Raw genomic sequence first — 26,603 nt, forward strand, 5'->3', positions numbered from 1 at the left:
ACTTATCTACCATACACGTTATATTTAAACATCAAACATTTATAAATGACAGCAAATATAAAAGTAATTTTTATTAAATAAACTAATTATCGAAAAAATAATAATTAAAATAAAAATAATTTTTAAATTTTTTTCCAAAGAGAAATAAAGGATTATCTTATAAAATATATTTATCTCCAAACAGTTATAAAAGACACTTCAAAGTGGCCCTTGACTCTTCGATTTATGTGCCGCATCTAATTCTTTTATAAAACATTTTCCAATCATTTAATATTTACTCGTGTTGTTATAACTAAAGATATAACGGTGAATATTAATATTTACTCAACTCAGCGTAATTCATGGGTCCGTCTGGAATCTAATTTAATTATTGATTATAATAATTATTAATATTCTCCTTTTTCGGCTTTTCCTTTTAGCTTCTTAAAATTTAGGTTTTCATATTCTTAAAATTGGTGTTTCATTGTGCTCTCCAACGAACGTGGGATATGACACATTTCAAAGTTAGTTGCAAAGTTAGTTATCTCCTACTTAATTAAGCAAAGGAACTGCTGGAAATAGCGCTGGACCTAACCTATCGTCTTTTTTCCAAACCTGTCACTGGACCTATAAGATAAGAGAAAGTCGCGCAACCAAAGTTCTCCCTACTGAATCCACGCATTCTTCGACCCGACACAAGAAGCTGAAGTAGCTCGAGATTGCAAGCAGGTAAGATTTTTCCCGGCAATATCATACACTTGGTATCAATCATCTAGGGACAAAACTCTTATCTTTCTAGAAAAATGGAAGGGTATCAACGATCAGAAGTGGTTTAAGGCCCCCAACTAATAAAGGAAACGCAAATTTCCACGTGTCGTGATCTGGTGCGTCTGGCAGAGGAACTTGCTCGACCTCCCACCCTATAAATACCGACTTCTTCTTCCTCCTCAACTCACTCGATCGTGTTTTCTGTGTGAGAACAACTTCATTTACAAGAGCGCGTTACGTGTTTCTTGTTCGTTTGTTTTGGATTTTTTTTTTCCATTTTCCATTGTTTCTTCTTCCTCTCTTACAAGCATTCCTTTCAGAGGAACGCTCTTTTCTCGTTCTTGTTCTTGTTCTGTTTCCGGCGAGGAGACTTGACGCAGCTTCCTAAGGGCTAATCGGTGAGTTATTGAGTTCTTCTGCTCGAGGTTTGTTTTTGTTTCTTTTTCGAGTTTGTGCGTCTCTGTGGCGTTGATTGGGGACAATACTCGGAACTTAGTTCGCGGTTTTGTGAAGAATTTCGTAGTTTACACTCTGTTGAGGTTTTGAGGGATTTGATAATTTCTGGACGTGGTTTTTTTGGAGATTTTGTTTCTGTGAAGTAACGGTTCTGTTCTGAGTTCATGTACATCCGAATCGATCTTCAGGCGGCCGGAGTTATGAGTTTGAACTCTACGCGATGATTCTGTTGTTGGATCTTGTCTCAGATCTTACCTCTCTTTGTGACTCTTGAGCGTTTTCCCCTAATTCCTTGCGGTCGCGACGAGTTTTGGACTTTAATCTGATTATTCATGGACTGAACCGAACAAGTTAGAATTGAACAGGAAGGAATTTGAGGTTTTAATGGCGGTGATATTAATTTCAAATCTAGCATAAAAATAATTCAAAAGAACAATTCAATTATAATTTGGTCTGAAATCGATGAGTTGGAGAGATTCAATCTCCTATGAGGTTCAATCTTCTTTGATTCTCTTTCGCGTCACTTCCTGCCAAAGGTGAATTTTATTGTTTTTCTCCACAATCAATTGCTTGTTTGAACGAATATCTCGTTTTTTCTTTTCTTCCCGCCCGGGGAACTTGAGAAAGCAAGCCTTTAGTTGGTTTCCCTTTACACGGCGGTGAAGAGAAAACATGAAAACCGTGTCTTATTTGTCGTCCGTTTTTCTTCTTCTTCTTTTTGACATTTTTCCTCTCATGGATTCCTTTCATTTATATTCTTTTTGCCTCCTTAGACCATCTTATTTCAAATATAATATACCCTTATATTCTTTAATCTTTCAACTAATTAAGGATTGTTTATCCTCCGCCGTTGATATAACCAAGTGGGGATCCAGCTTGATTCGACAGAAGAGAGAAGATGCTAAATTAAACCCAAAACCCTCGTTCAGTCTTAAACTGAATCCGATGTCTTTGTTTCCTGCAATCTGTAATCTTCTTAATTTCCCTCGCCTCCGGCCAGGTCCTGGTCTCGGAGATGCTAAGGGCAGCTTCGTTATTGCAATTCAGGTGGATTTCTGCTCCCCCATGGGAGTCATATGCTTCTCTTCGTCCAACAATCATAGGATTTCGCCGTAATCGTAGAAAATTAGGGTTTCTTCTAAATTTCAAACCCTTAGGTTGGTGTTAGCGATGCCCAAGGAAGAGTGCATCGTGTTCTTCTCTTCCGATTTTGTTTCTGATAGTTCTTAATTTATTTTGGGTATTTTTGTGTTTCTAGGTCGCTGATTTCAACTTGGTTCTATGTTATTTTTATGATTTCTGATTGGCTGGTGATGGTCTTTCTATTGTAATCTCGTGCAGAATCTGTTCGGTGCTCAACAATGACGATCACCCCGAAGATTTCCGTTAACGATGGCAACTTGGTGGTTCACGGAAAGACCATACTCACTGGAGTGCCTGACAACATTGTGCTGACCCCAGGATCAGGCCCTGGACTTGTTGCTGGTGCATTCATTGGTGCCACTGCCTCACACAGTAAAAGTCTGCACGTTTTCCCCATCGGTGTCTTAGAGTACGTACACAAACCCCTTAATGGTTCTTCCAAGTTTACAGAGAACTTAAACTAAACAATCAATGGCTATAATTTCAGTTTACTGTACTATATAGAAGCTAGTGAATGTTTAGTGATTGAATTCTCTTTGATTCCTTAGCTGGGTAGATTTTAGCTAATCTGATTTGAGTATTGGATTTGGAAGAACAAGAAAATAGTAATGGTACGAAATATGAATCGTTCTGATTTATTTCAACCTCATAACAGGGGTCAGCGCTTCCTGTGTTGTTTCCGTTTCAAGTTATGGTGGATGACTCAGAGAATGGGAACGTCTGGGAAAGACATCCCTTTTGAGACCCAGTTCCTGCTCATGGAGAGCAAGGGTGCTGATGGGGAGGATCCTGATAATTCTTCAACCATCTACACTGTCTTCCTTCCTCTCCTTGAAGGCCAGTTCCGTGCTGCGCTGCAGGGCAATGACAAGAACGAGATGGAGATTTGCCTCGAGAGTGGTGAGTAGATCATGATCACCAGACAATTAATCTGCTGTAGGAGACACACACACCCTGCTGTCCTATTTATTTAGTTCCAGCCTGGTGGTCGGTAGTGAAGAAGATATAACTTTCTGTTGGGTGGAGCTGTGATTAATGAGAGCCAACCTTGCTGGAGAAATCATTTAATTATCATCACTGAATGAATCGAATTAATGGAGTTTTATAGCTCTTGGAGGAGAATATAGGAAGGATCAAGTTCCAAAGAAACGAAACGACTTGTTTTTGTTGGTGTTTGAATTGGTTTTGCAGGAGATAATACTGTTGAGACCAACCAAGGACTCTCTCTGGTCTATATGCATGCTGGGACAAATCCCTTTGAAGTTATCAATCAAGCAGTGAAGTAAGTTTCCAAATGAAGTTTCACGGTTTTTGCCTTTTTTTCATACACATATAATGCTAACCAAACTTCATAATGATTACAGGGCTGTTGAAAATCATATGCAAACATTTCTACACAGAGAGAAGAAGAAGGTCGAGAAATCTTCGTTTTGGCATATATAATTTTAACCAAGCTATCCTGTTTTAAGAGTCTCAACTCTGTTGTATTGTCTTTTCGCAGTTACCTTCCTTCCTCGACTGGTTTGGTTGGTGTACTTGGGATGCCTTTTACACCGATGTCACTGCTGAGGGTGTTGACGAGGGTCTCAGAAGGTAATAGAAATTGTTGTTGAGAAGTGGAAATCTGGTTGTTGCGTCTTGTAATGTCTCATAAAATTAAATTGTTAAATTGTGGTGTGTTGCAGCCTATCAGGCGGAGGGGCACCTCCAAAATTTTTAATCATAGATGATGGTTGGCAACAGATAGAGAGCAAACCAAAGGATGCTACTGATTGTGTTGTACAAGAAGGAGCACAGTAAGACATTGCCTCTTTTTAACTCTCTGTCTCATCTCCTTTTATATTAGACTTTTGTGGATATGCTCATCTGCTGTTGTCTCTCGAAAGCTGCTTATTATTGCTATCGCCTTAGCAGCTTTCGAGCTCACTATTTTGAGCCCTTTTTATGGAATCAAAACTAAAACCACTAGGTCAATCGATTGATAGTGTCCGTCACAGAAATACTACAATTTGAATGCAGGATGAGAACTGTTATTATACAGAAGTTATTTTGAAAGCTTCTTGCTTTAATCATCTCAATAGCTTTCGATCTGCTTACTTAAGAACTGAAGTTCAAATCGTACGATCTTATTATAGGTTTGCGAGTAGGCTGTCTGGAATAAAAGAGAACCAAAAGTTTCAGAAAAATGGGAAAAACAATGTACAGGTCCCTGGCCTGAAGGTGGTTGTTGATGATGCCAAGCAACAACACAATGTGAAGTAAGTGTTCGATGCTGTGATATCTCATTTTTTCCCCATGCCATAGCTTTTTACATTGTGCCACGAACGTTAGTTTCTGATTCATGTCATCTCTAATGCAGATTTGTGTATGCTTGGCATGCTTTAGCTGGTTATTGGGGTGGAGTGAAACCAGCAGGTCCAGGCATGGAGCACTACGAGTCTGCTTTGGCATACCCGGTCCAGTCACCGGGTATGTTGGGCAACCAACCAGACATAGTTGTAGACAGTCTGGCTGTTCACGGCATTGGCCTTGTGCATCCAAAAAAAGTCTTTAATTTCTATAATGAGCTTCATTCCTACTTGGCTTCATGTGGAGTGGATGGTGTAAAGGTTGATGTGCAGAACATTATCGAGACCCTCGGTGCTGGTTATGGTGGCAGGGTTCAACTCACTCGTAGCTACCATCAGGCCCTCGAAGCTTCTATTGCTCGAAACTTTACCGACAATGGATGTATTTCCTGTATGTGCCACAACACTGATGGTCTTTACAGTGCCAAACAGACTGCGGTCGTGAGAGCTTCTGATGACTATTACCCTCACGATCCTGCCTCCCACACCATTCATATTTCCTCTGTGGCTTACAATTCTCTTTTCCTTGGAGAATTCATGCAGCCTGACTGGGATATGTTCCATGTAAGAAACGTTCTCCACCTGCATCAGTCATCACGACGCCTTTAACCTGTAATAGTTACACTGATGGGTACATCTTTGCTTTGTTTTTCAGAGTTTACATCCCACAGCTGAGTATCATGGAGCTGCTCGTGCAATCGGTGGAGGTGCAATCTATGTCAGGTAATTTTATGTCCATGGCATGTTTGTAAGCTTTGAATTTCAAGTATTAAAGTAAGAAATGGTCTAACCTTGTGTAATTTATCAGTGACAAGCCAGGCAACCACAACTTTGAGCTGTTGAGGAAGCTAGTTCTTCCCGACGGATCAGTTCTTCGTGCCCAGTTACCTGGACGACCGACGAGTGATTCTCTGTTCAACGATCCAGCTCGAGATGGAACCAGGTTTGCTGCTTTTTCACTTTCTTCCTACCGTCTATCAACCTCTCATTAGAGACAACTATTGATAATCAGTTGTGTTTACCTCTCTTTTGCAGTCTACTCAAAATTTGGAATATGAACAAGTGCTCTGGTGTTGTTGGAGTATTCAATTGCCAAGGAGCTGGCTGGTGCAGGATCACAAAGAAGACTCGCGTTCACGACGAGTCTCCTGGTACCCTCACCGCCTCTGTCCGTGCAGCCGATGTCGATGCTATTTCGCAAATTGCTGGTGCCGATTGGAAGGGAGATACTATCGTTTACGCCTATCGATCAGGGGAGGTAGTTCGATTGCCAAAAGGCGCCTCGGTTCCAGTTACACTCAAAGTATTGGAATATGATCTTTTCCATATTTCCCCTCTAAAGGTGCGTAACCCTTTTCCCCTCTGCTTCTTTCTAATCAACTCATTTTGTGTCTCATCAAAGTGTTCTTGATTTTTCAGGACATCACCTCGAACATCTCTTTCGCCCCAATTGGGCTGCTCGACATGTTCAACACTGGTGGTGCTATTGAGCAAGTCGATGTCCAATTGGTCGAACCAACGCCCGAGTTCAATGGTGAAGTTGCCTCCGAGCTGACAGGTTCTCTCCCCAACGATCGACGCCCGACAGCTACAATTACTCTAAAAGCCCGGGGATGTGGAAGGTTTGGCATTTACTCATCTCAACGACCTTTGAAATGTAGTGTAGACAAGGCCAATTCTGACTTTTCCTACGATGAGGCAACAGGGTTAGTCACATTTACGCTCCCTATCCCGACAGTAGAAATGTATAGATGGAGCATTGAAATTCAGGTTTAAGCATGAACGTTGTATGCTTAATTTGCATAGATTACATGTTGCCATATCATTTAATGGCATAGAGAGAGAGAGAGAGAGAGAGAGAGAGAGAGAGAGAGAGAGAGAGAGAGAGAGAGAGAGAGAGAGAGAGAGGAGGAAATTGGTATGTCAATGTAGTGATATATTATCATCATATGTTATATATGATGTAATGATTGAAGGGTGTGATGTGTCGAGTGTATTTTCATTATTGTAATAATAATAATTATTGCTCGTTGGCCTTTTATGTTACTCTTATTTTGCAGCCAAATTGAAATCGACGATATAGTTGTTCAACTAGTATCGCAAAAAATCTGATCATAGAAATGCTTACAGTAGTTTTCAATATCGATTTGAGTTATTCTACCCTTTCTCTAAGGCACAGGACCATGGACACTACATCTAGTTAGAAGGTCAGTAATGAATAATTTATCGAGGATTTATGAAATTGGAGAATTAAGATAGACTCACTAATTGGTGGCTCTCGGATATGGAGGTGCAAGAAACTATGATAATAGAAATGGTGCAAATTATGAAATGTAAGTAAGAATACTTTTCTTTATCTCGAGGACGAGGAATTATGAAATGTAATTAAGAAAACTTTTCTTTATCTCGAGGAAGCAGAAGAGGAAAAAATGTTAGTGGAAACCAAAGTGGGTCGTCCAGATCATTTTCTCACCTTCAATGATTTTAGCCATAAAAATTATAATCATTTTCATTCGACTTCTACCATTAGTAATTTTGGCATGACGGGTCAAAAAAAAAAGAAAACTAATTATCGCAATTCAATCAACTTTTGGTTATGAATTATACTTTTTGTAACTCTTTATATATATTAAATTACTAATAGTAATCAAAATGAATCTCATAAATATTGGAAGGTTATAAATAGTACAATTGAAAATATCTAATTCCATAAAAAAAAAAAAAAAAAAAAAAATATATATATATATATATATATATATAATTCAATAATAATTGAGCAATTACCAATAACTAAATTAATTATATATATATTTGTAATAGCTATTTCCAACTCATGACCGACACTAACTGACAAATATCAAATTATTCACATGCTATTTTGTCTTTTTATTTTTATATTTCTTTAAGATTTCCCTTTCTTTTTCCAAATTTCTCTCTCCAGTTGGTGACCGAAACCACCAATCAATCTCCACGTTCCAACTCACGAAGTGGTTCCCACGCGCGCCGCCTCACGATTACAATGCCAGTGGCATTTACGTAATTTTGTGAAAAAGGCCGATCGGGCGTTCAGAAACGCGAGTACCAAATTTAATCTTCAAAAGCGCGTTGTTGATTTTTGTTGTTCGTGTCGTGTCGGTCACAGCTCCTTATAGGTTCTTGTCCATTTTTCTGAACTCTGCTACAAAGCAACCATTCATGTTCGTCCACGTCATCGTTTACATTGTCAAAAAAAATTCATGCCACGTGGCAGCACCGTTAAAAAAAATCCCTCGAACCCATTGGATTGGTGACCCGAACATGTTTCACAACTCTTTTCAATTAGGTTTAGTTGGTGATTCGAACCATCCAAATATAAGCAATTGCGAAGATACGATAATTGAGAGAGACTTAAAAAAATTAAAAGATATTTAAAAAAATTGAGTAAAAAAAATATTATATGGAAAAAAATCCAAATATCCCCTTAAAAAAAAACATTTAAATTTAGTAAAATTTATCCAAAAATAAATAAATAATAATAATTAATTTTGAAGTTCATCTTGGAGCAAAGAGTGTAAAAGTGTAAAAGCTCCAATCAAAATCAGAGATTCAGAAGGAGAGAAAATTTCAGTGGAAAAAAGTAAAAGAAGGAAAGAAAAATTCACCAAGAAGACGAAGCATGGATTGGATCCGTGTTGTCGGTGGCTTTTCCTGAAACCTCTCTGCCCCTTAAATTCCCTTCCATCTTCTTCTTCCATCGCTTTCTTCTTCACACATCTCACCATTTCACTTTGCTCTCTCACAACTCAAGATCTTAGTTTCCATGGAGTAAACGAGAGTTGTTCCTTTCACTTCTGCTTGTTTTACTTAGGATCGAGCAGGATCTTCGAGTGGACCAGCTGCCATGGAGGTCGACGCTAATTCAGGGGTAATTACATTGTATTGTTTTCTCCTCTTGTAGATTTGTTAAATCCGTTCTGTTTCCAGCGGTGTTTGTGATTTGGTTTTCGTTTCGATCTTTAGAAATCGTCGAAACAGATTGGGAGTGGTCAGGTTTGTCAGATCTGTAGCGATTCCGTCGGCACCACGGCCGATGGCGAGCCGTTTGTTGCGTGTGATGTTTGTGCATTTCCGGTTTGCCGTCCTTGTTACGAGTACGAGAGGAAAGATGGGAATCAGTCTTGTCCTCAGTGCAAGACCAAATACAAGTGGCATAAAGGTTTTGATTCGATTCTATTAACTATTTTTAGTTGGATTTGTGTAGTTCTTGAACAATATACATCGATGGTTATGAGATCGGTTTAATCTTGGCGTTTAGGAAGTCCTCCGGTTAATGGAGAAGCAGTGGAAGATGGGGATGGTAATGGAGTGACAGGGGCTCAAGAAAGGCACCATAAGTTACCTGAGCGCACTCTTAGCTGGGATACCAACTATGATAAGGAGGGATCCTTTAATCATATTCCTTTGCTTACCACTGGACGATCTGTAAGTGGATCTAGAAGCTTACTTTGTTTGATTCAATTTTGTTTGTTTTTGATGAACTTGGAGCTGAATTGGGCGGTTTTAATGGTGTTTAATAAGGTTTCTGGAGAACTATCAGCTGCATCTCCCGAGCGGCTCTCCATGGCATCTCCTGAAAGTGGGAGCAGGGGTAAGTTCATACATTCGGTGTCTCGTGTGATAGAATTAAGGGGCTAAGCGATTTTATGTTGAGATGTTTTTATGATATTTGGCAGCTAACTATAGAATCATGGATCAATCGAGAGATTCGGGATCGGCTAGGTTTGGCAATGTGGCTTGGAAAGAGAGAATTGATAGTTGGAAGGTGAAGCAGGACAAGAGTGTGCCGCCAATGAGTGTTAGTCATGCACCTTCTGAAGGTCGGGGTGGTGCAGATTTCGATGCCAGCACCGATGTCATGATCGATGATTCTTTACTGTAAGTGCTTCACTTAGTCTCTTGTGTTGAATATATTTTAGCCATTTCATAACTTATCTATTGTCAACAACTTTGTAGAACAAAATGATTTTGTGAACTAAACCAGAAAAACCATGTTTTAAACTGTCATATTGCTTTCATGAAAGTTCCTGTTTACGTTCTATGTATCTCAAAGTTTCAACATAGCGAATGGACGTTCTGAGTTCAACTAAGGTAGCAGTAATCTCTGTTAATTTGAGTGATTTTCTAAATGAACAGAAGACATGAGTATTGCTACTTGTGAAAAATTTCTTGATCAATAGCCACTAGCCAAAGTCATTGGAATTCACCTAATCAACCTTTAAATGATACGGTCGTCTTTCTTTCTAACCGCTTTTCTCATTTGTTGGCATTGCAGAAATGATGAAGCCCGCCAGCCTCTTTCGAGGAAGGTTTCTATTCCGTCCTCTAGGATTAACCCTTATAGGATGGTCATAGTTCTGCGACTTGTTATTCTTTGCATCTTCTTGCACTACCGGATTACAAATCCAGTACCGAATGCCTTTGCTCTGTGGTTAATATCAGTGATTTGTGAAATATGGTTTGCTGTATCTTGGATTTTGGATCAGTTCCCCAAATGGCTTCCAGTCAATCGCGAGACGTATCTTGATCGACTTGCTCTACGGTAGCGTTTTAGCTTTCATTATGAGCAATTTTCATCTTAGAAGTTTGTCTTACTGTAAAATTTTAATTTTGAATATTTACGGTTTGCAGATATGATCGTGAAGGAGAGCCATCCCAGTTGGCTGCTGTTGACATATTTGTCAGTACTGTCGACCCTCTGAAAGAGCCTCCGCTTGTCACAGCTAATACGGTCCTATCAATTCTCGCTGTGGACTATCCAGTCGATAAAGTTTCTTGCTATGTATCAGATGATGGAGCTGCTATGTTAACATTTGAAGCATTGTCTGAAACGTCAGAATTTGCCAGAAAATGGGTTCCTTTCTGCAAGAAATACAGCATTGAGCCACGAGCACCAGAGTGGTATTTTGCTCAGAAGATCGATTACTTAAAGGACAAGGTTCACCCATCGTTTGTGAAGGAGCGGCGAGCAATGAAGGTGATAGCTCCGCATTATTACTCATCGTTTTCTTTATAATTCCTTTATCATCTCCATATTTGACTGTGCTTTTGTATTGCAGAGAGAATATGAGGAGTTTAAAATTCGTGTCAATGGACTTGTTGCTAAGGCACAGAAAGTTCCTGATGAAGGGTGGGTCATGCAAGATGGTACACCATGGCCTGGAAATAACACTAGAGATCATCCAGGAATGATTCAGGTCTGTACATCAGGATTTTGAAATAAAACTGCTTGTCTCAATGCTCGTTGTCCTTCATTGTCGTGTTCGATTTTGTTGCCTCATTTTGCTTTCTTTATAAATTTGCAGGTTTTCTTAGGGCACAGTGGAGGACTTGATACTGAGGGTAATGAGCTTCCTCGTTTAGTTTATGTTTCTCGTGAGAAGCGTCCTGGTTTCCAACATCACAAAAAGGCTGGTGCTATGAATGCACTTGTGAGTAGATGGTCTTAGAAAATTTCTCAAGTTCTTTAGACTTTTTTACATTTCTTTGAATGATCGAATGCCTCTATGCAGGTTCGTGTTTCTGCTGTTCTTACCAATGGACCTTTCTTGTTAAATCTTGATTGTGATCACTACATAAACAACAGTAAAGCGTTACGGGAAGCTATGTGCTTTATGATGGATCCTAATCTTGGAAAATCAGTGTGCTACGTTCAGTTTCCTCAGAGGTTTGATGGGATTGATAGAAACGATCGATACGCCAATCGTAACACTGTTTTCTTTGATGTAAGATCAGTGGCATTGTAAGCTTTCCTTTCCTTGTGTCCTTTCTGGCCTCCTCTTTTTAATTTTCCGAAAATTATATGGTTTATAGATCAATCTTCGAGGCTTGGATGGCATCCAAGGTCCGGTTTATGTGGGAACGGGATGTGTCTTCAATCGAACTGCATTGTACGGCTATGAACCCCCCCTCAAGCCTAAGCACAGAAAACCCGGGGTCTTCTCCAGTTGCTTTGGGAAATCAAAAAAGAAAAGTTCTAAATCTAAAAGGAAGGATTCTGATAAAAAGCAATCAAATAAAAACGTCGATCCCACTGTGCCGATATTCAACCTCGAGGATATCGAGGAAGGTGTCGAAGGTAAAGTTTTCATCTATATGTTCGTTTATATGCTTTAGCAGTATCTTGAAATGGGGTGTTAATTTTCATAAGTCATTCGATGCAGGTGCTGGATTTGACGATGAGAAGTCGCTACTAATGTCACAAATGAGCCTGGAGAAGAGGTTTGGTCAATCAGCTGTATTTGTTGCTTCCACACTGATGGAGAATGGTGGCGTTCCGCAGTCTGCCACCCCGGAATCTCTTCTTAAGGAAGCAATTCACGTCATCAGTTGCGGATACGAGGATAAAACAGACTGGGGAAGTGAAGTATGAATCTATCTCTCTCTAAGGCAACTTGAGCATAAGAATTTTCAGTTACTAAAGAGATGTTTAACATTTCATGATGCAGATTGGATGGATCTATGGTTCTGTCACAGAAGATATTTTGACAGGGTTCAAGATGCACGCCCGTGGTTGGAGATCGATCTATTGCATACCTGACCGTCCTGCATTTAAAGGTTCTGCTCCTATTAATCTTTCCGATCGTCTAAACCAAGTGCTTCGATGGGCGCTAGGTTCGGTCGAAATTCTTTTCAGTCGGCATTGCCCAATGTGGTACGGTTATAGTGGACGCCTGAAATGGCTCGAGAGATTTGCTTATGTTAACACCACCATTTACCCAATTACATCCATTCCTCTCCTTGCCTATTGTACCTTGCCTGCAATATGTCTGCTCACCGGAAAGTTCATCATTCCTCAGGTAAAAATGATTACATTTAGCTTAACAAAATCATGCTACAAACATATTATCGTCTTGATTTCTTTCGCTCGGGTATCACTGAATCATATATTGTTCGTGTTGTTTCATTACAGATTAGTAATCTTGCCAGTATTTGGTTCATTTCTCTCTTTCTTTCCATCTTTGCCACTGGTATTCTGGAAATGAGATGGAGTGGCGTCGGAATCGATGAATGGTGGAGAAACGAGCAGTTTTGGGTTATCGGAGGTGTGTCGGCCCATCTGTTTGCCGTGTTCCAAGGTCTGCTTAAAGTTCTTGCTGGAATTGATACGAACTTCACGGTTACTTCGAAGGCATCCGACGAAGATGGAGATTTTGCTGAGCTCTACATGTTCAAATGGACCACTCTTCTCATTCCCCCAACTACTCTCCTCATTATCAACATAGTTGGTGTTGTTGCTGGAATTTCTTACGCCATTAACAGTGGCTATCAATCCTGGGGTCCCCTTTTCGGCAAGCTGTTCTTCGCTTTCTGGGTGATTATCCATCTGTATCCCTTCCTCAAGGGTCTGATGGGTCGCCAGAACCGAACTCCGACGATCGTGGTTGTATGGTCCATCCTCCTTGCCTCAATCTTCTCCCTTTTATGGGTTCGGATTGATCCCTTCACAACCCGAGTAACTGGCCCCGACGTCGAACAGTGTGGAATCAACTGCTAAAGGGAATACATTTATACATATGAATGAAGATAGAACAACAGTAGTCTCAAACAAAAACTTGATCCAGATCGTGCGGCTTCTCTTGTGTTTTCATCCCCTGAACTGGAATCAAAAAGCTCATAAAGGTACAAATCTAGCTTATCTATCCACAACAGAATTTAAATTAATTTATTTGGTGCTGTGTTTCTGAGTTTGAAGTTATGGAAGAGATTCATTGCAGAAGTTGATGATGATCTTCAAATTTTTTTCCCCCCTCCCACTCAGTGTTCCTTCTTGTATGTACAAATAAAAACTGATAGACACATGATGCTTATTATTTTTTCTTCTCATGTATTGAGTATAAACTATGATGTTGGTTCTTTATTTAAGGCTTCTTCACTTCATATCCATTTTTGCAATCTTGATTTCGAAAGAAGTATTAAAGAAAGTGTAAGAAAAAGCTCGAAAGTTCAAGTCGAGAGAGTTTGAATTTGGTTGCTTAATCACTTAGGTCGGGCAATACAATCACATACAACTTATATTATGAACATGGGATCTAAAGTCATAGCTATTCTTGAGATCTACTTCATATTCGCGAAAGGTTTGATGCATAATACTTCTCTACAACACGATTCATGCACATGGATCCATTAAATAAGCTCGTTATAACGTGCCTCCTTGGTGCGTGTATGCGTCCATACAATACATAACTGGAGAAATAAACCATAATCACATGAACATATAATATGCACGAGGTCCCAAATTCATAATCATGACTTTACCCTTTTACAAGAGCTGTGTTCATAATCGTGGGTTTTTCACAATGCTTCAATGCTTTATAAACATCGGTAGTTTTTCACAATGCTTCAATGCTTTATAATTTAACCAATGACATTTGAAGTATTACGAGAAATCAATCTATCTAATTATCCTAAAACAAGCATTACATAGTGAAAAAACGATACTAAACATAGTTGATTATGATTGCATGAATTCTGCGATTTGGAGAGTTTGATTTTTTAAAAATATTATTACACAAATAGGTTTTGTTTAAACGGTAGACGATGTGTTTTAGTTCATATAAACTTGTGTTTTAAAATAAATCGAGTAAATTAAAAATGATTAGGTTAAGCATATGTTGCCAATTTTAATTTAAGTAATATACTTTCATGTTTAATATCTTAATTTTTAAATTTGATATATCTTTTAACTTAAAATTAGGTATTCAATAAAAAATTTAAAATATGTAATAATTTTCTTAATTTTTATAGGTAAAAAATATTTTTTTAAAAGAAAAACTCACAATTTAGTTGGGCCTAATCCAACTGGATCGGATTCTCAAGCTGGGCCTGAGATAGATTTGGTCCAGTTCATTCTAAACCTGTATCCAAACACCCTCAAATGCAGACCCATCAAAACCCTAGCTCCCAATAACTCTCATATATAAATTCCTTCTTTAGGGTTGTTTCTCCCACTCTCTTTCAAGCTTCAATCTTTCCTTAAGTTCTCTCCAGCCGCATTTTTGAATCTTAATCATGGCTGAAAGAGGAGGAGGAGACCGCGGTGGCTTCGGCAGAGGTTTTGGCGGCAGAGGTCGTGGTGGCGACCGTGGCCGTGGCCGTCGTCGTGCTGGCCGCCGTGACGAAGAGGAGAAGTGGGTTCCAGTCACCAAGCTAGGGCGGCTCGTCAAGGAAGGTAAGATTCAGTCACTTGAACAGATTTACCTCCACTCTCTTCCTATCAAGGAGCACCAGATCGTTGATACTCTCATTGGACCTAGCCTCAAGGATGAGGTTATGAAGATCATGCCGGTGCAGAAACAGACCCGGGCCGGACAGAGGACCCGTTTTAAGGCCTTCGTTGTCGTCGGTGACGGCAATGGCCATGTTGGATTGGGAGTGAAGTGCAGCAAGGAGGTTGCTACTGCTATTCGTGGTTCGATTATATTGGCCAAGTTGTCGGTGATTCCTGTGAGGAGGGGTTACTGGGGTAACAAGATCGGGAAGCCTCATACTGTGCCTTGCAAGGTTACTGGAAAGTGTGGCTCTGTTACAGTCCGTATGGTTCCTGCTCCTCGTGGTGCTGGTATCGTCGCGGCTAGGGTTCCCAAGAAGGTGCTTCAATTCGCTGGAATTGATGATGTTTTCACTTCTTCCAGGGGATCAACTAAGACACTTGGAAACTTTGTGAAGGTATATTATATTTTGATGCATTGTCTATATCATCCGTTCTGTTATATCTATATGGCTGGAATTTAAGGTGTCCATTATAATAGCTTGTATGTCTTGATTCTGCTGCTTCGTGAAATTATGTATATATTAATTAGTTTATTCTGGTTGATTATATTAGTGATCTGGATTGTTCATCAATCGTTTGCATAACATTTATGATAATCAAGTGGAATTAACTATGTTTTGGTTTTAAATATGCCACTTCTATGATCATGCTAAAAAACTTCAAATATTTCTTGTGATTAGATTACTTGGATTGAATTTTTAATGAAATTGTGCATATTTACTGTGCGTGAAGGTGGAAGATTTCTGTTCTAAACTGGGTTTAGTTACTTGAACAAATTCTTTATTTGTATGGCCATTTTCTGATGTTTGTTGTAAGTTTTTGAGTTGATTTCTTCTGTCTATACTAATGCTTCCATTTTGGCAGGCTACCTTCGATTGTCTATTGAAAACCTATGGTTTCCTGACACCCGAGTTCTGGAAGGAGACTCGCTTCACAAAATCTCCATTCCAAGAGCACACGGATCTGTTGGCTAAACCTACTGTGAAGGCATTGTTGTTGGATGATGCCGAGAGGGTTAATGCTTAAGGGGAGCATAGATATGGTATGGTTTCGAGAAAAGAAGAATGTTTTTGTTAGGAACTCTTATAGTATATGCTCTTCATTTGAGTTCATTTACTTTCAAGGATAGTGTGTTATTTATTTCCTAATGCTACTTGACTTTGTTTTTGTTTTTGTTTCTGAATCCTATGGCATAAAAGCTTGATTTTGATGAATGCACTAATTTTTCGTACAAGAACACAACACCAAAATGAGTTTTTTTTTTTTTTTTTTTTAATATATTCTATTCATATATTCTCCAAGCAAGCTAATATGAAGTGGTGAATTATTCGTAATCATCAATTGGAATTAATGTGTGATCGTATGCTGATTTGATCTGTATCACTTAATGGTATTTGGGACTGAAATTTGCATGAAAACAATCAACTTGAAGCGTACTAAGTAACCCAAAAACTTCATAACCATCTAGGAAATGTTTTTGGGATATTTCTGTACTTCCCAAGTTTTTGGTTCATTGTCCTTCCAGCAGAATATCTTAATTGGTATGTTAAGGGCTGGGACACTACTTGCAAGCTGATACCATTTGTAATACTTTGATTCATTACTGTTTTAACTTTATCATTTTAAAACGTGTCTGTTAGAAAAATGTTTTAATACCCTTAATGTTTCGTTTCAATCTTTCATACCTATAGCGTTGGAGCATGAATTCCTATGTATTTAAGGATGATGATGTAAAATTTCTTCTTAAATATGTCGATCTTCAAAAGATCAAATTAGGATCGAACATATTCATTTTTCTAACATCCCTGGAGTGGAGGGCGAATATCTCGTTATGTGAGATTACTCAAAAGAATAGTATACCATCCATGCTCTTGCTACCCAAGCTTATGTTAAAGTACATGATTCTCATATGATAAATATAAATTTTCTTTTCAACATTCGTGAGAAGAAAATATATTTATTAGATTTGATAGGGTTCATATTCATTAAATAATGTAATATTTTTATTTAAATATGATTTAAATAAAATACATATGTTTTAAATAGGAGGGATATTCTGTCTAGTTCAGGACCATGGGGTTGAGGCGTAATTCTTCTATTCTTCCTCGAGACTCAAAAAACAATATATCCGAGTCATAATAAGAAAACTTGTTAGATTTCTTCTTCTCCTCCTTTTTCACGTCAATAGTTTAATTTATACTAAAAAAAAAATTGGAAAGTTGCCTCCGTGGAGACCTCGTGAAGTAAACTCATTATGTCGCCGGAGCTCCGGAATTTAGAATCTGGGAAAGCAATGGGAAGGGATGTATTTTGGCATTTGGTTCGATTGCTGATCATCTAGAGTAATCCTAATTCAAGCGACATAACACTATGTTATAGAGAGAAAACATGTTGTGTGGGTGACTAGAATCTTCTAAAGTCAACTAAACAGGTTGATAATTAGCTAAAGATTATGTTATAGAGAGAAAACATGTTGTGTGGGTGACTAGAATCTTCTAAAGTCAACTAAACAGGTTGATAATTAGCTAAAGATCGCTCCTAATCCAACTCGAGAATGAACCCAAACAAGGGAAGTTTCAAAGAATAATATCCAAATCCATCCAATAAGTAAATAAAGTAACTCTGAATTGAAGGGGAATTCAGTCCTGATTATACACTGAATTCCTGAAATCCGAACCGGAAATTGGGGGAAAGGGTCAAATTAATCCCAACTACACTTTTGGAAGACTATTCCTCTGAAGCTTTTCGTTTTCGCCTTCCTCCCAATACGCGGAAACTTAAATCTTCAGACCCATTTCACTTTCATTTCCGATTCCCAGTTTCAGGCATCTTCTTCTCCTTCTTCTCCTTCTTCTTCTGTTTATAATCTTGTTTTTCAGCCCAGAATTTCTCAATCTCGTATCGAAAATCTGCTTCGTTTTGATTTGGGTATGGGAACTCCGGAATTCCCTAATCTTGGAAAGCATTGCAGCTTTGAAGATTGTAAGCAGATCGATTTCTTGCCCTTTACTTGCGATTGTTGTCACCAGGTTCTCCATCCTTCTGTTACTTTCTGGATATTTGATTTGAATCTATGTGCTATCACTGTGTAATTTTGATTCTGTTTTAGTGATTTGTTTGATTTGAGTCTTAGGATGGTTTCTCTTGTTCTTGGGAATATATGTTTGCTTTGACTTGGTTTGATGAACAAATGGTCGGCTCTATGATATACAAAATTTTAGCTGTGAAGAATGGAAGTTTTTATGTTTCTCTGCTTCTCCTAGGGTTTCATTCTTCACAGTTCTTATGTTTCTCTGGTTCTCCTAGGGTTTCATTTTCAAGCTTAATCTTAATTTCTAATGATATGGTTTGATTGTTGCAAATTTGATAGGAATCACGGATCTACGCAATGGTATATATTGTCCACTTTGAGAATAAACTCTCCTGGCTTTACTTTAGGCTTCCCCTCATACTAGTAGAGATGTATTCATCATTCCTTAAATTAGGCGAACGTAGAACTTTCTCCTAACAATCCTCCCCTCGAACAAAGTACGCTATAGAGCCTTCTCTAAGGGCCTATGGAGCCTTCGAACAACCTCCCTCCCCTTAATCGAGGCTCGACTCCTTTCTTTGGAGCCCTCAAACAAATTACACCTTTGTTTGATACTTCAGTCACTTTTGAGTATGCTCACAACTTCTTTGTTTGACATTTTAGGATTCTATTGACATAGTTAAGTTAAGAACATGACTTTAATACCATGTTAGGAATCACGGATCTCCACAATGGTATGATATTGTCCACTTTGAGCATAATCTCTCTCTCGTAACTTTACTTTCGGCTTTCCTAGGGGCCTCATACCAACAGAGATGTATTCCTTCCTTATAAATCTATGATCATTCTCTAAATTAGCTAACGTGGACTCCCTCCCAACAATGCGAACCCTGAATTCCATGTGTTCGTAACTAAAGAAACCCTCTGTGAGAGAACTGAACACTTATGGTCTGGTTTGTGTTAGTAATTGATCATAAAGCCTTTTTACAGGTCTTCTGTTTGGAGCATCGTAGCTACAATAGGCATAGTTGTCCAAAAACTGATAGGCGTGATGTTACTGTTGTCATTTGTCCGCTCTGTGCCAAAGGAGTTCGTCTCATTCCCGATCAAGACCCGAACATTACGTGGGAGATTCACGTAAACACTGAATGTGATCCTTCAAATTATGATAAAGTCACAAAGAAGAAAAAGTGCCCAGTACCTGGCTGCAGGGAGTTGTTAACGTTTTCAAACACGATTAAGTGCCGGGATTGCTTGGTAGACCATTGTTTGAAGCACCGTTTTGGACCCGACCATAAGTGTTCGGGACCGAAAAAACCAGAACCAGCTGGCTTTCCATTTGTTGGTCTTCTAAGTCGAAGTAGAAAAGAAGAGAAGGGCCCTAAGAGAGCATTGCCCCCCACAACATCTTCCTCTAGTTGGACTACATCCCTCCTTAATGCAGCCTCATCTGTTAAAGCCTCAGCCGAGGCGAGCATGACGAAGTTGTCGAATGAAATCAATCATGCTTGGAAAACAAAAAGCAGCAGCAGCAGCAGCAACGGAAGTGCAAATGGACAAGTCGAGCAATGTCCACAATGTGGTGCTAAGTTTTCGTCAGTTTCATCGTTAATAGACCATGTCGAAAAAGTCCACGAAAAGGGTGGCAATCGACCTGGGGCGAAGAAGGTAGTAATCGATGCTTGTCCGAAGTGTAGTAGAGGATTTGTTGATCCTGTTGCGCTCGTGGAGCATATCGAGAGGGAGCATGGTGGTACTTCAAGAGCTTGAGCAGCATACATATGAATGCAGGAAATCTTGCCAGTTGAGTCAGCTACACTTCATGAGGTACGAACGCCAGTTCACTCTCGAGTTTAATTGTTTAAAAAAACCATCTCGTGAACTTGATTGTGTCTGCCCTCTGTAAACTTGATTTATTTTGGGATGAAGAAATCTGAGAAGTTCCCATTTGTAGAATACTTGAGTTATTGAATTCATTGCCTGTTTCCTGCTGGAAGACTACCCATTTATCTTCTTTGCTCATTAGTTATCTTCTTTGTTTCGTTTTGCAAGTGTTTTGGAGTCGCCATTTATGCAATCATTTGGTTGATTTCTACAGTTCCTCATTTTTCTGGGTTTCTATATGTATGTATCTATGCATGTACGTGGACGGAAATGGGAGAATATAATCGCATCCTTGACTCCATTTATCTGACGGGGAACGTTTCTCACCCTCTCTCCCATTCCTCGTCCAAACAGAGAAACCATACCCTGTTTGGGGCAGATCCTCACAAAGCTAGACATCTCTATTAGTACTTGGATATATAGTACTTTTCTACGTATGACTCATGAACATACATGTAGACCGACTATGTGAATATCCTGTTTTTGTAGATCGAAGACCTATATATAGGCTTACGCACTCTGCTGAGTCTAACCACAAAAACAAATAGGACCTAAAATCATTGTTATAGATATGCCTCTATACAAACACATGAGGAGAAATAATTCATGGTCGATATACATACAACATGCATGAGGTTTCGTATAAAAAACATGATTTCATACATTATCATGTCATACATTTTCTACGAGGTTAACATACATTACCATGACATTTTAAACATTCTTCAACTCATGGCGCCTTGAGAATCATACACGATCATAAATAAGTCATAACATTATCAAATAACACATAATAATCATACAACACAACAATTTCATTGAATTTGCATGTTTCAACTGTGAGACCACTTCCATTATCATGTTAAGATTGTTAGTCTTCTTAGACCGGTTCTTGATTTGTTGATCTTCTTGAAAAACTGTGAAAGTCTTCAACTTTGGTCTTCAACTTATTTGCAGAGTATCTTTAGAGATCTTTCAACAAAATTTCGGTACTCGAAGTTTTCATGTCTTCATTTTGAAGGGCTTCGATTCTCAAAATATTTTTGGTCATAGAATCTTATGATCCTATAAGAATCTTGAAGTTCTTCGATTTGAATCTTCTTTTTCTTAACTGTAGTTCGTTCAAAATTAATAATATGATATGAAAATTTGTGATCGATTTATCATCCAAAAATTTAAAAATTGAAATAAATTAATGATTTATTATACATTTTTTAAGTTAAAATAACTATTAAATTAAAAAAAATAAAAATTTAGATATGTATTAAAATTTTTTACAAAAATGGAACGATTTTTATAATACTTTATTTAAATTATGTAAAAGATTACGGTTCTATTAATCGAAGCCCTAACCCATGTCATAAGTTGGGCCATGTGAAATGGGCCGAAATTTGGGCCTCACTGCTGAAATCCGAATCCTTTGTATAAACAGAAAAACCTCAAATAAGCGAAAAACCACAGATTTGGCCGCCGCTTCATGAACTCTGCCCGAGAGATTTCGAATCCAAACTCTGCAAAATCCTTCGCCGCCGGTTTGTTTTCTTAATATCTCTGTCTTTTCGTTTCAATCTGTTCTGTTTTTCAATTATATTGGGTAAAAGAAGAAGAAGGAGAAGAACTTGGCTTTTTATGTTTTTCCTTTTCCTTTTGTGATTCGTTATCATTATGAGTTTCCATTTAATGTATGGTTGCTTAGTTTGTTGTTGTTTTAAATATTGACAGTTGATTCTCGTTTTCTGGATGTTGGATTCGTTCTTTCTTTGGTACTGAAAGATCGTTGTCGTTATCCTATGTTAGAATTTGACTCGGAGGTTCCTAGTATTGAATCATTCATGAACTTGTAGATTGTATGTTGTTGCTGGTTATGAGCGAGAGAGACATTTGGTCATGTCTATGTTAGGCTTTTATCGTGCATGTCAACGTGAATATGTGCAATTTGGGGTTAAATTTGTATGAAATTATTGGAGAAAAGAGCGAAGCTAAGCTAAGGTCTCGGTGAAACTTCCTTAGAAATCTCAGGAAAGAGTTGGAAAGTTACTAGATTAGGTTTTTGCCTGCATCAGGTTAATTTTGAAACATTGTTTAACTGTTCATAGAATGAAGAAGAAATCTCAAGTTTTGATATTGTAGACTACAAATTTGATGAACTTTGATATAATATATGAGAAAACAGTATTATTCATTGAAATCATGAGAATTGTGATTGAGAGGGGAAGTCATGACGCCGTAGAGGTAATAGGATCTTCTTAAATGACTCCAAATGAAATTTATAAAAAGCGATTATAAATATCGTTCAGAATTGCCTTTTAGGCATTCGGCATTCTGACATTAAATCTTTGTTTCTCTTTGAATAAAAGTTACTTGGTAGCTACATAGTAGAATTACTCCTGCAGTTTAGGAACGTACCGTTATAACTAAGAATTTGAGAAGGTTTCTCTCAACACTTTGATTTCATTTAACCATTTACCTATACAAAATGTACACCAGTTGGGTAAAGGGATATTGAGGCCTCACTTTCCAAGAACGTCGTCCCTCATTCATATGGAGAATTTGAATCCTTTCAGAAATTTGTGCCCCAAGATGGCCCTCATAGGAGTTGTCATGGGTGGCAATGAGAATGTCAATAAGGATTTGCAGTAAAGGGCACCTCCTAGAATATCTCTGATTAATGTTAAGGCACTGCTGGGCGATGATGCTTATTTTCCATCTATGATTTTCCACTGAAGTTTAATCTCAGAGCATATGAATTTTGTTCTCTGATTATATGGCAATGTACTTCTTGAAATTGATTTGAATTTTATGATTTAAGCATTTGAGAACCATCCTTCTGGCATGCGTTTGGACAAAATGCACACTTTGTTGTTTCCTTCCGGTGTAGCTTTTAAGAAAGTTCTATGTGGCTTGCTGTTTTTGTTGGGTTTTCTTCACATTCTTTTTTTTTTCAACCTCATCCATGGCAGTTGCTACATGTAATCTGCAAAAGATCTGTTCATAGATGGTATAAAGTTATAAACTGAAAACAACATCATAGCTCCTTTATTGATCGTTGAAATGCCTGTAATTTCCAGGTTCCTCTCCAATCTCATCACCTCTATTCATTTAAGAAATGGAATCCCAAATCAAACACGCTGTGGTGGTCAAAGTAATGGGTAGAACTGGATCAAGAGGGCAAGTGACGCAAGTGAGAGTTAAGTTTCTCGACGATCAGAATCGATACATCATGAGGAATGTCAAGGGACCTGTGAGGGAAGGTGACATTCTTACTCTACTAGAGTCTGAGAGAGAAGCCAGGAGGTTGCGTTGATGATGCCATGTTCCTGGTTCTCGTGTTACAGTTACCGATGATTTTCCTTCTCATCATAATACACTCTTTACGACTCGAATGATGTCTGCTATCAATTTTCGCATGTTTTCAGAAATCTGGTTTTTGGTTACTGGCATGTTGTGTCTCAAACCTTGGATTTGAAGGTAGAATGTTTGAAGTGGATGAGATAATTTATTTGAATAGTCAAATGATTTAATTATTCTATCTCTATTTTCTGCCAAAAGGGATTATTTTTTGTTTCGAGCGTGAAGAATTTTGGGGCGTACAATAAATTTGGTAATTTAAAATTCAATGACATAATTTTAAAAATTAAGAAAAATGTTACAAAATTTACAATGAATTATGTTAAGCTAAAAATAAAGTACGAATTAAAAATATTCAATTATATATTCAATTTTAAATTTAATTTAATTTAATTTATCAAAGTTTTTTTCTTATTTACTATCTTATTTTTGTAAGTTTTTTTTTCTTAAGAAAAACTCAGCCCACTTTGTAAAATAAAATAAAAACAATTTATAGATGTACAGACCGACCGGACCGGTTCGGTTCGGTTCGATTTAACCTAACCAATTCAGGAGTGGGTATCCCGAAGTCTCACACGCGTCTTTCTTAACACGCGAAGTTTCTCCCTGCTCTTCCAATTTGCCTCTTTCTCTCTCGTCTTCCTCACCGCCGCCCGCAGCCCTTCTCCCGTCGACGTCGGTCCCTTTTCTGGCGACATCAAATCAGGTACTCATGAAGAATAGTCCGGGAGGAATTTTCGGATCTGATTTTTCTTTTCGCAATCCCCCTCGCCTACCCTCTCTTTTCTCTTCCTTGTGTACTATATCTTCTAATTTTCTTTTTTGTGTTTGTTTTTTTATTTTCTTCGATCCATTTTTGTTCTGTTATGAGCTTTAGATTTTCTGTATGGCAAGGTGAAGAAAAGAGACCCCTTTTTGTGGATCTATTCATGTTTTCTTGTTCTATTTTCAAATTATTTGTATGATTTTTTTTTTTTTTAATACAAGTATCTGGATTTTTTTCACCTATCTTTGATGACGATTCTGAAACAACCGTCTTCAATTTCATTCGAAAGATAAATAGAAGTTACTAAGAGGTTCTTAGTAATCCCCAATCTCAGGCTATATGTATTTGATTCTTAGCTGTTGGGATTTATTCTAATTCAACTCAATCTTCCGGGTATTGTTTGCTACTTTTCTACATTGGCAAACTTATATTCAGATTATTTGTTCCTTCTTTCTTCCTGATTGTGATCTTTTGTGGATTTTCCCTTTTGATTATTAGGGAGGAGAGATATGAAGGTGAACCACAGATTTTTTAGTGCTTCTAAATTGAAAACAGATGGTTGAGACTGATATTAATCTTTCACAAAAGAGAGAAGATAAAGAGTATTGGTTGGGTATGTGTATCATGTCATTTGAATTAAGAAGGTAGTTGGGTTTGGAATGATGTCGTAGAATAAAAATCTTTTGAGTGGCTTTAGGGTTTTTATTGGGATTTGATAATTTTGGATGAGAAAGAAGAGAGTAGATGGAAGCAGACACTCAGAAGTCTCTGCAATTAGGGAGTTCATTTCCTTGCCATGTTTGTGTTGTGGGTTTCCTCTGTGGAGTTTGTATTGCTTCTCTATTTCTTGGTGCTTTTACTTTATTTGGTGTCCCTTTGGAATTTGGTTGGAGTTTTTTCTCACCCAATTCAATGTATGCTTCACTTTGGAACTCAACTTCTGAAAATATTAGTAAAAGTTGTCATCATCATAGGAATATTAAGCTTCAGTCATACTATTTTTCATCCAGTTATTGTTTATGTTTCTGTTTCTTTTTTTCTAAACATAATTAGTTATGGTCATGCTACGAAAAAACCTCATTATGACTTTCTTTTGAAATCTAAGAAAAGAAAGAAATCAAAGAGTATTGTCGGAGGTGTACAAAGCTTTTCAATGATGTTGTTTACCGCGCTATATCTTGGTGTAAATTGTCTAATACTTTTGTTTCCTGGAGTCACACCTCCCTCGTAGTAAATTGGGGAGGTTCTTTCTGTAATTATCATGGACAACACATGGCGTTCGTAAATGAAATTGAGAAACAGGAAATTAGAAACAAAAATGTTTGTAAATGAAATCGAGAAGCAGGAAATTAGAAACCAAAATGTTATCTATTGGGGCCTTTACTTAACTTAATAAAGTAGATAGATGTAGCTGGTGGAGTTTGGTGCAGTTTGATCTAATCCTGTGTATAATATGGTTCATTTGACTTGGGAACGTATCGATCCATTGCAGTTAGACGATGGCATCGAAGTACGTTGCAGCTTCTTTAGTCGGAACATTTGCAATTGCGTATATTGCTGATTACCTTGTTTCTGACAAGAAAATATTTGGAGGTAATGATAGTTTCTTTGGACTGCGGCCATTGCTTGGCTTTCAGTTTCTTTGATGTGCTACCATTGCTTTGTTGTGTTGATTTAATTTGTTTTCAGGAACAACCCCAAGTACTGTTTCGAACAGCGAGTGGTGGGAAGAAACTGACAAGAAATTCCAAGCATGGCCTCGTACTGCCGGTCCACCTGTGGTGATGAACCCGATCAGTCGCCAGAATTTCATCGTCAAAACCCGCCCTGAAGCTTAAATGTTACATTAGTTGTGAATCTATACACTTTTGATTGGATGGATCATTCTGGTTTGAAACTACTGCCTAGTCATTAAGCAGTTCTAATCTGCCTTGCCTTCATGTTTTGAGTTGGGAACTTGAAGCAATTCTTGTTGTTCTGATAGTCATTCTTATTTCCTCTTTAAAAGTTGCATCGTTAGTTTGTTATGATGATGATGATGTCATGATGTTGAATCTTAAATAATGCAGTGGAAAATTTCCCACCTCCTTCAGACAACGAGCAATCATCATCTTTCTTATTTACTTTGATTTATGAGATCCCCAAGTTCTTCATAGGTGTCTGGTTTGCTTGTTTATGATTTCTTTGCTTGATAGTCCAAACCCACTGTTAGTTGGTATTGTCGTCTTTGGGTTTTCCTCTAAGGTTTTTAATATTTCGGTTGACGGAGATTTCTTACACCCTTATAAAGAATGTGATTTGTTCTCTCCAATTGACGTGGGATCTCACAACCCACCTTGTCATGTGGGACCTCCCAATTCACCCACCTTTGGGGTTTGATGTCCTTGTTGGCACACCACCTTGTGCCCAGCCCTGTGTCCACCCCCTTTTGGGGCTGAAGGCTGGCACACCAACTTGTGTCCAGCCTCGAGTCCACTCCCTTTCAAGGTTGAGCCTCCTTGTTGACATATCACTTTGTGTTCACTATCTAGTGTCCAGCACTGATACTATTTGTAATAGCTTAAGTCCACT

At 38.2% G+C, this 26,603-nt stretch overlaps 6 protein-coding genes across 7 annotated transcripts; all 6 read left to right on the forward strand.

Moving 5' to 3' along the window:
- The first annotated feature begins 917 nt into the window (after positions 1-917).
- LOC111432464 (probable galactinol--sucrose galactosyltransferase 2) lies at positions 918-6,735 on the forward strand. 2 transcript variants are annotated; one of them, XR_002708645.1, is made up of 14 exons: positions 918-1,145; positions 2,545-2,755; positions 3,002-3,246; positions 3,538-3,628; positions 3,711-3,759; positions 3,848-3,939; positions 4,032-4,142; positions 4,482-4,604; positions 4,706-5,258; positions 5,350-5,417; positions 5,503-5,637; positions 5,730-6,036; positions 6,114-6,546; positions 6,594-6,735. XR_002708645.1 is itself a non-coding variant. In XM_023069362.1 (13 exons), exons 2-13 carry the CDS (start codon positions 2,565-2,567, stop codon positions 6,468-6,470), a joined length of 2,322 nt encoding a protein of 773 aa, XP_022925130.1. In that variant the 5' UTR covers positions 918-1,145; positions 2,545-2,564; the 3' UTR covers positions 6,471-6,554. The 2 variants fall into 2 exon arrangements, 1 of the variants encoding a protein (XP_022925130.1); XM_023069362.1 differs by lacking the exon at positions 6,594-6,735 and having other exon boundaries at positions 6,114-6,554.
- A 1,503-nt stretch (positions 6,736-8,238) lies between these two features.
- LOC111432389 (cellulose synthase A catalytic subunit 3 [UDP-forming]-like) lies at positions 8,239-13,590 on the forward strand. The gene is made up of 14 exons (XM_023069248.1): positions 8,239-8,598; positions 8,694-8,889; positions 8,989-9,155; positions 9,252-9,321; positions 9,407-9,608; positions 10,006-10,272; positions 10,362-10,707; positions 10,790-10,927; positions 11,036-11,161; positions 11,243-11,455; positions 11,544-11,808; positions 11,894-12,096; positions 12,179-12,529; positions 12,643-13,590. The coding sequence occupies exons 1-14, from the start codon at positions 8,575-8,577 to the stop codon at positions 13,225-13,227; spliced, it is 3,153 nt and encodes a 1,050-aa protein (XP_022925016.1). The 5' UTR covers positions 8,239-8,574; the 3' UTR covers positions 13,228-13,590.
- A 1,079-nt stretch (positions 13,591-14,669) lies between these two features.
- LOC111432496 (40S ribosomal protein S2-4-like) lies at positions 14,670-16,237 on the forward strand. The gene is made up of 2 exons (XM_023069406.1): positions 14,670-15,398; positions 15,868-16,237. The coding sequence occupies exons 1-2, from the start codon at positions 14,742-14,744 to the stop codon at positions 16,027-16,029; spliced, it is 819 nt and encodes a 272-aa protein (XP_022925174.1). The 5' UTR covers positions 14,670-14,741; the 3' UTR covers positions 16,030-16,237.
- A 1,528-nt stretch (positions 16,238-17,765) lies between these two features.
- On the forward strand, positions 17,766-20,085 carry LOC111432574 (zinc finger AN1 and C2H2 domain-containing stress-associated protein 11-like). The gene is made up of 2 exons (XM_023069526.1): positions 17,766-18,032; positions 19,025-20,085. The coding sequence occupies exons 1-2, from the start codon at positions 17,934-17,936 to the stop codon at positions 19,802-19,804; spliced, it is 879 nt and encodes a 292-aa protein (XP_022925294.1). The 5' UTR covers positions 17,766-17,933; the 3' UTR covers positions 19,805-20,085.
- Positions 20,086-22,986: 2,901 nt separating this feature from the next.
- Positions 22,987-23,451, forward strand: LOC111432317 (40S ribosomal protein S28-1). Its single transcript, XM_023069144.1, has one exon. The coding sequence runs from the start codon at positions 23,025-23,027 to the stop codon at positions 23,220-23,222; it is 198 nt and encodes a 65-aa protein (XP_022924912.1). The 5' UTR covers positions 22,987-23,024; the 3' UTR covers positions 23,223-23,451.
- Positions 23,452-23,812: 361 nt separating this feature from the next.
- LOC111432556 lies at positions 23,813-26,151 on the forward strand. Its single transcript, XM_023069499.1, has 3 exons — positions 23,813-23,972; positions 25,525-25,625; positions 25,722-26,151. The coding sequence occupies exons 2-3, from the start codon at positions 25,532-25,534 to the stop codon at positions 25,868-25,870; spliced, it is 243 nt and encodes an 80-aa protein (XP_022925267.1). The 5' UTR covers positions 23,813-23,972; positions 25,525-25,531; the 3' UTR covers positions 25,871-26,151.
- The last annotated feature ends 452 nt before the right edge of the window (positions 26,152-26,603 follow it).

Source organism: Cucurbita moschata, unplaced genomic scaffold (genome assembly GCF_002738365.1).
Source record: "Cucurbita moschata cultivar Rifu unplaced genomic scaffold, Cmos_1.0 Cmo_Scf00038, whole genome shotgun sequence".
Lineage (NCBI taxonomy): Eukaryota > Viridiplantae > Streptophyta > Magnoliopsida > Cucurbitales > Cucurbitaceae > Cucurbita > Cucurbita moschata.

Excerpts from the sequence above, each read along its gene's own strand:
- LOC111432574 (XM_023069526.1), top strand. The coding sequence starts at position 17,934 with ATGGGAACTCCGGAATTCCCTAATCTTGGAAAGCATTGCAGCTTTGAA. Across the intron at positions 18,033-19,024 it reads CTTGCGATTGTTGTCACCAG|GTCTTCTGTTTGGAGCATCG; the intron begins GTTCTCCATCCT and ends GCCTTTTTACAG.
- LOC111432556 (XM_023069499.1), top strand. The coding sequence starts at position 25,532 with ATGGCATCGAAGTACGTTGCAGCTTCTTTAGTCGGAACATTTGCAATT. Across the intron at positions 25,626-25,721 it reads TGACAAGAAAATATTTGGAG|GAACAACCCCAAGTACTGTT; the intron begins GTAATGATAGTT and ends ATTTGTTTTCAG.
- LOC111432496 (XM_023069406.1), top strand. The coding sequence starts at position 14,742 with ATGGCTGAAAGAGGAGGAGGAGACCGCGGTGGCTTCGGCAGAGGTTTT. Across the intron at positions 15,399-15,867 it reads CACTTGGAAACTTTGTGAAG|GCTACCTTCGATTGTCTATT; the intron begins GTATATTATATT and ends CCATTTTGGCAG.
- LOC111432317 (XM_023069144.1), top strand. The coding sequence starts at position 23,025 with ATGGAATCCCAAATCAAACACGCTGTGGTGGTCAAAGTAATGGGTAGA.
- LOC111432464 (XM_023069362.1), top strand. The coding sequence starts at position 2,565 with ATGACGATCACCCCGAAGATTTCCGTTAACGATGGCAACTTGGTGGTT. Across the intron at positions 2,756-3,001 it reads TTCCCCATCGGTGTCTTAGA|GGGTCAGCGCTTCCTGTGTT; the intron begins GTACGTACACAA and ends ACCTCATAACAG. Across the intron at positions 3,247-3,537 it reads GGAGATTTGCCTCGAGAGTG|GAGATAATACTGTTGAGACC; the intron begins GTGAGTAGATCA and ends TTGGTTTTGCAG.
- LOC111432389 (XM_023069248.1), top strand. The coding sequence starts at position 8,575 with ATGGAGGTCGACGCTAATTCAGGG. Across the intron at positions 9,322-9,406 it reads TCCTGAAAGTGGGAGCAGGG|CTAACTATAGAATCATGGAT; the intron begins GTAAGTTCATAC and ends GATATTTGGCAG. Across the intron at positions 9,609-10,005 it reads ATGATCGATGATTCTTTACT|AAATGATGAAGCCCGCCAGC; the intron begins GTAAGTGCTTCA and ends TTGGCATTGCAG.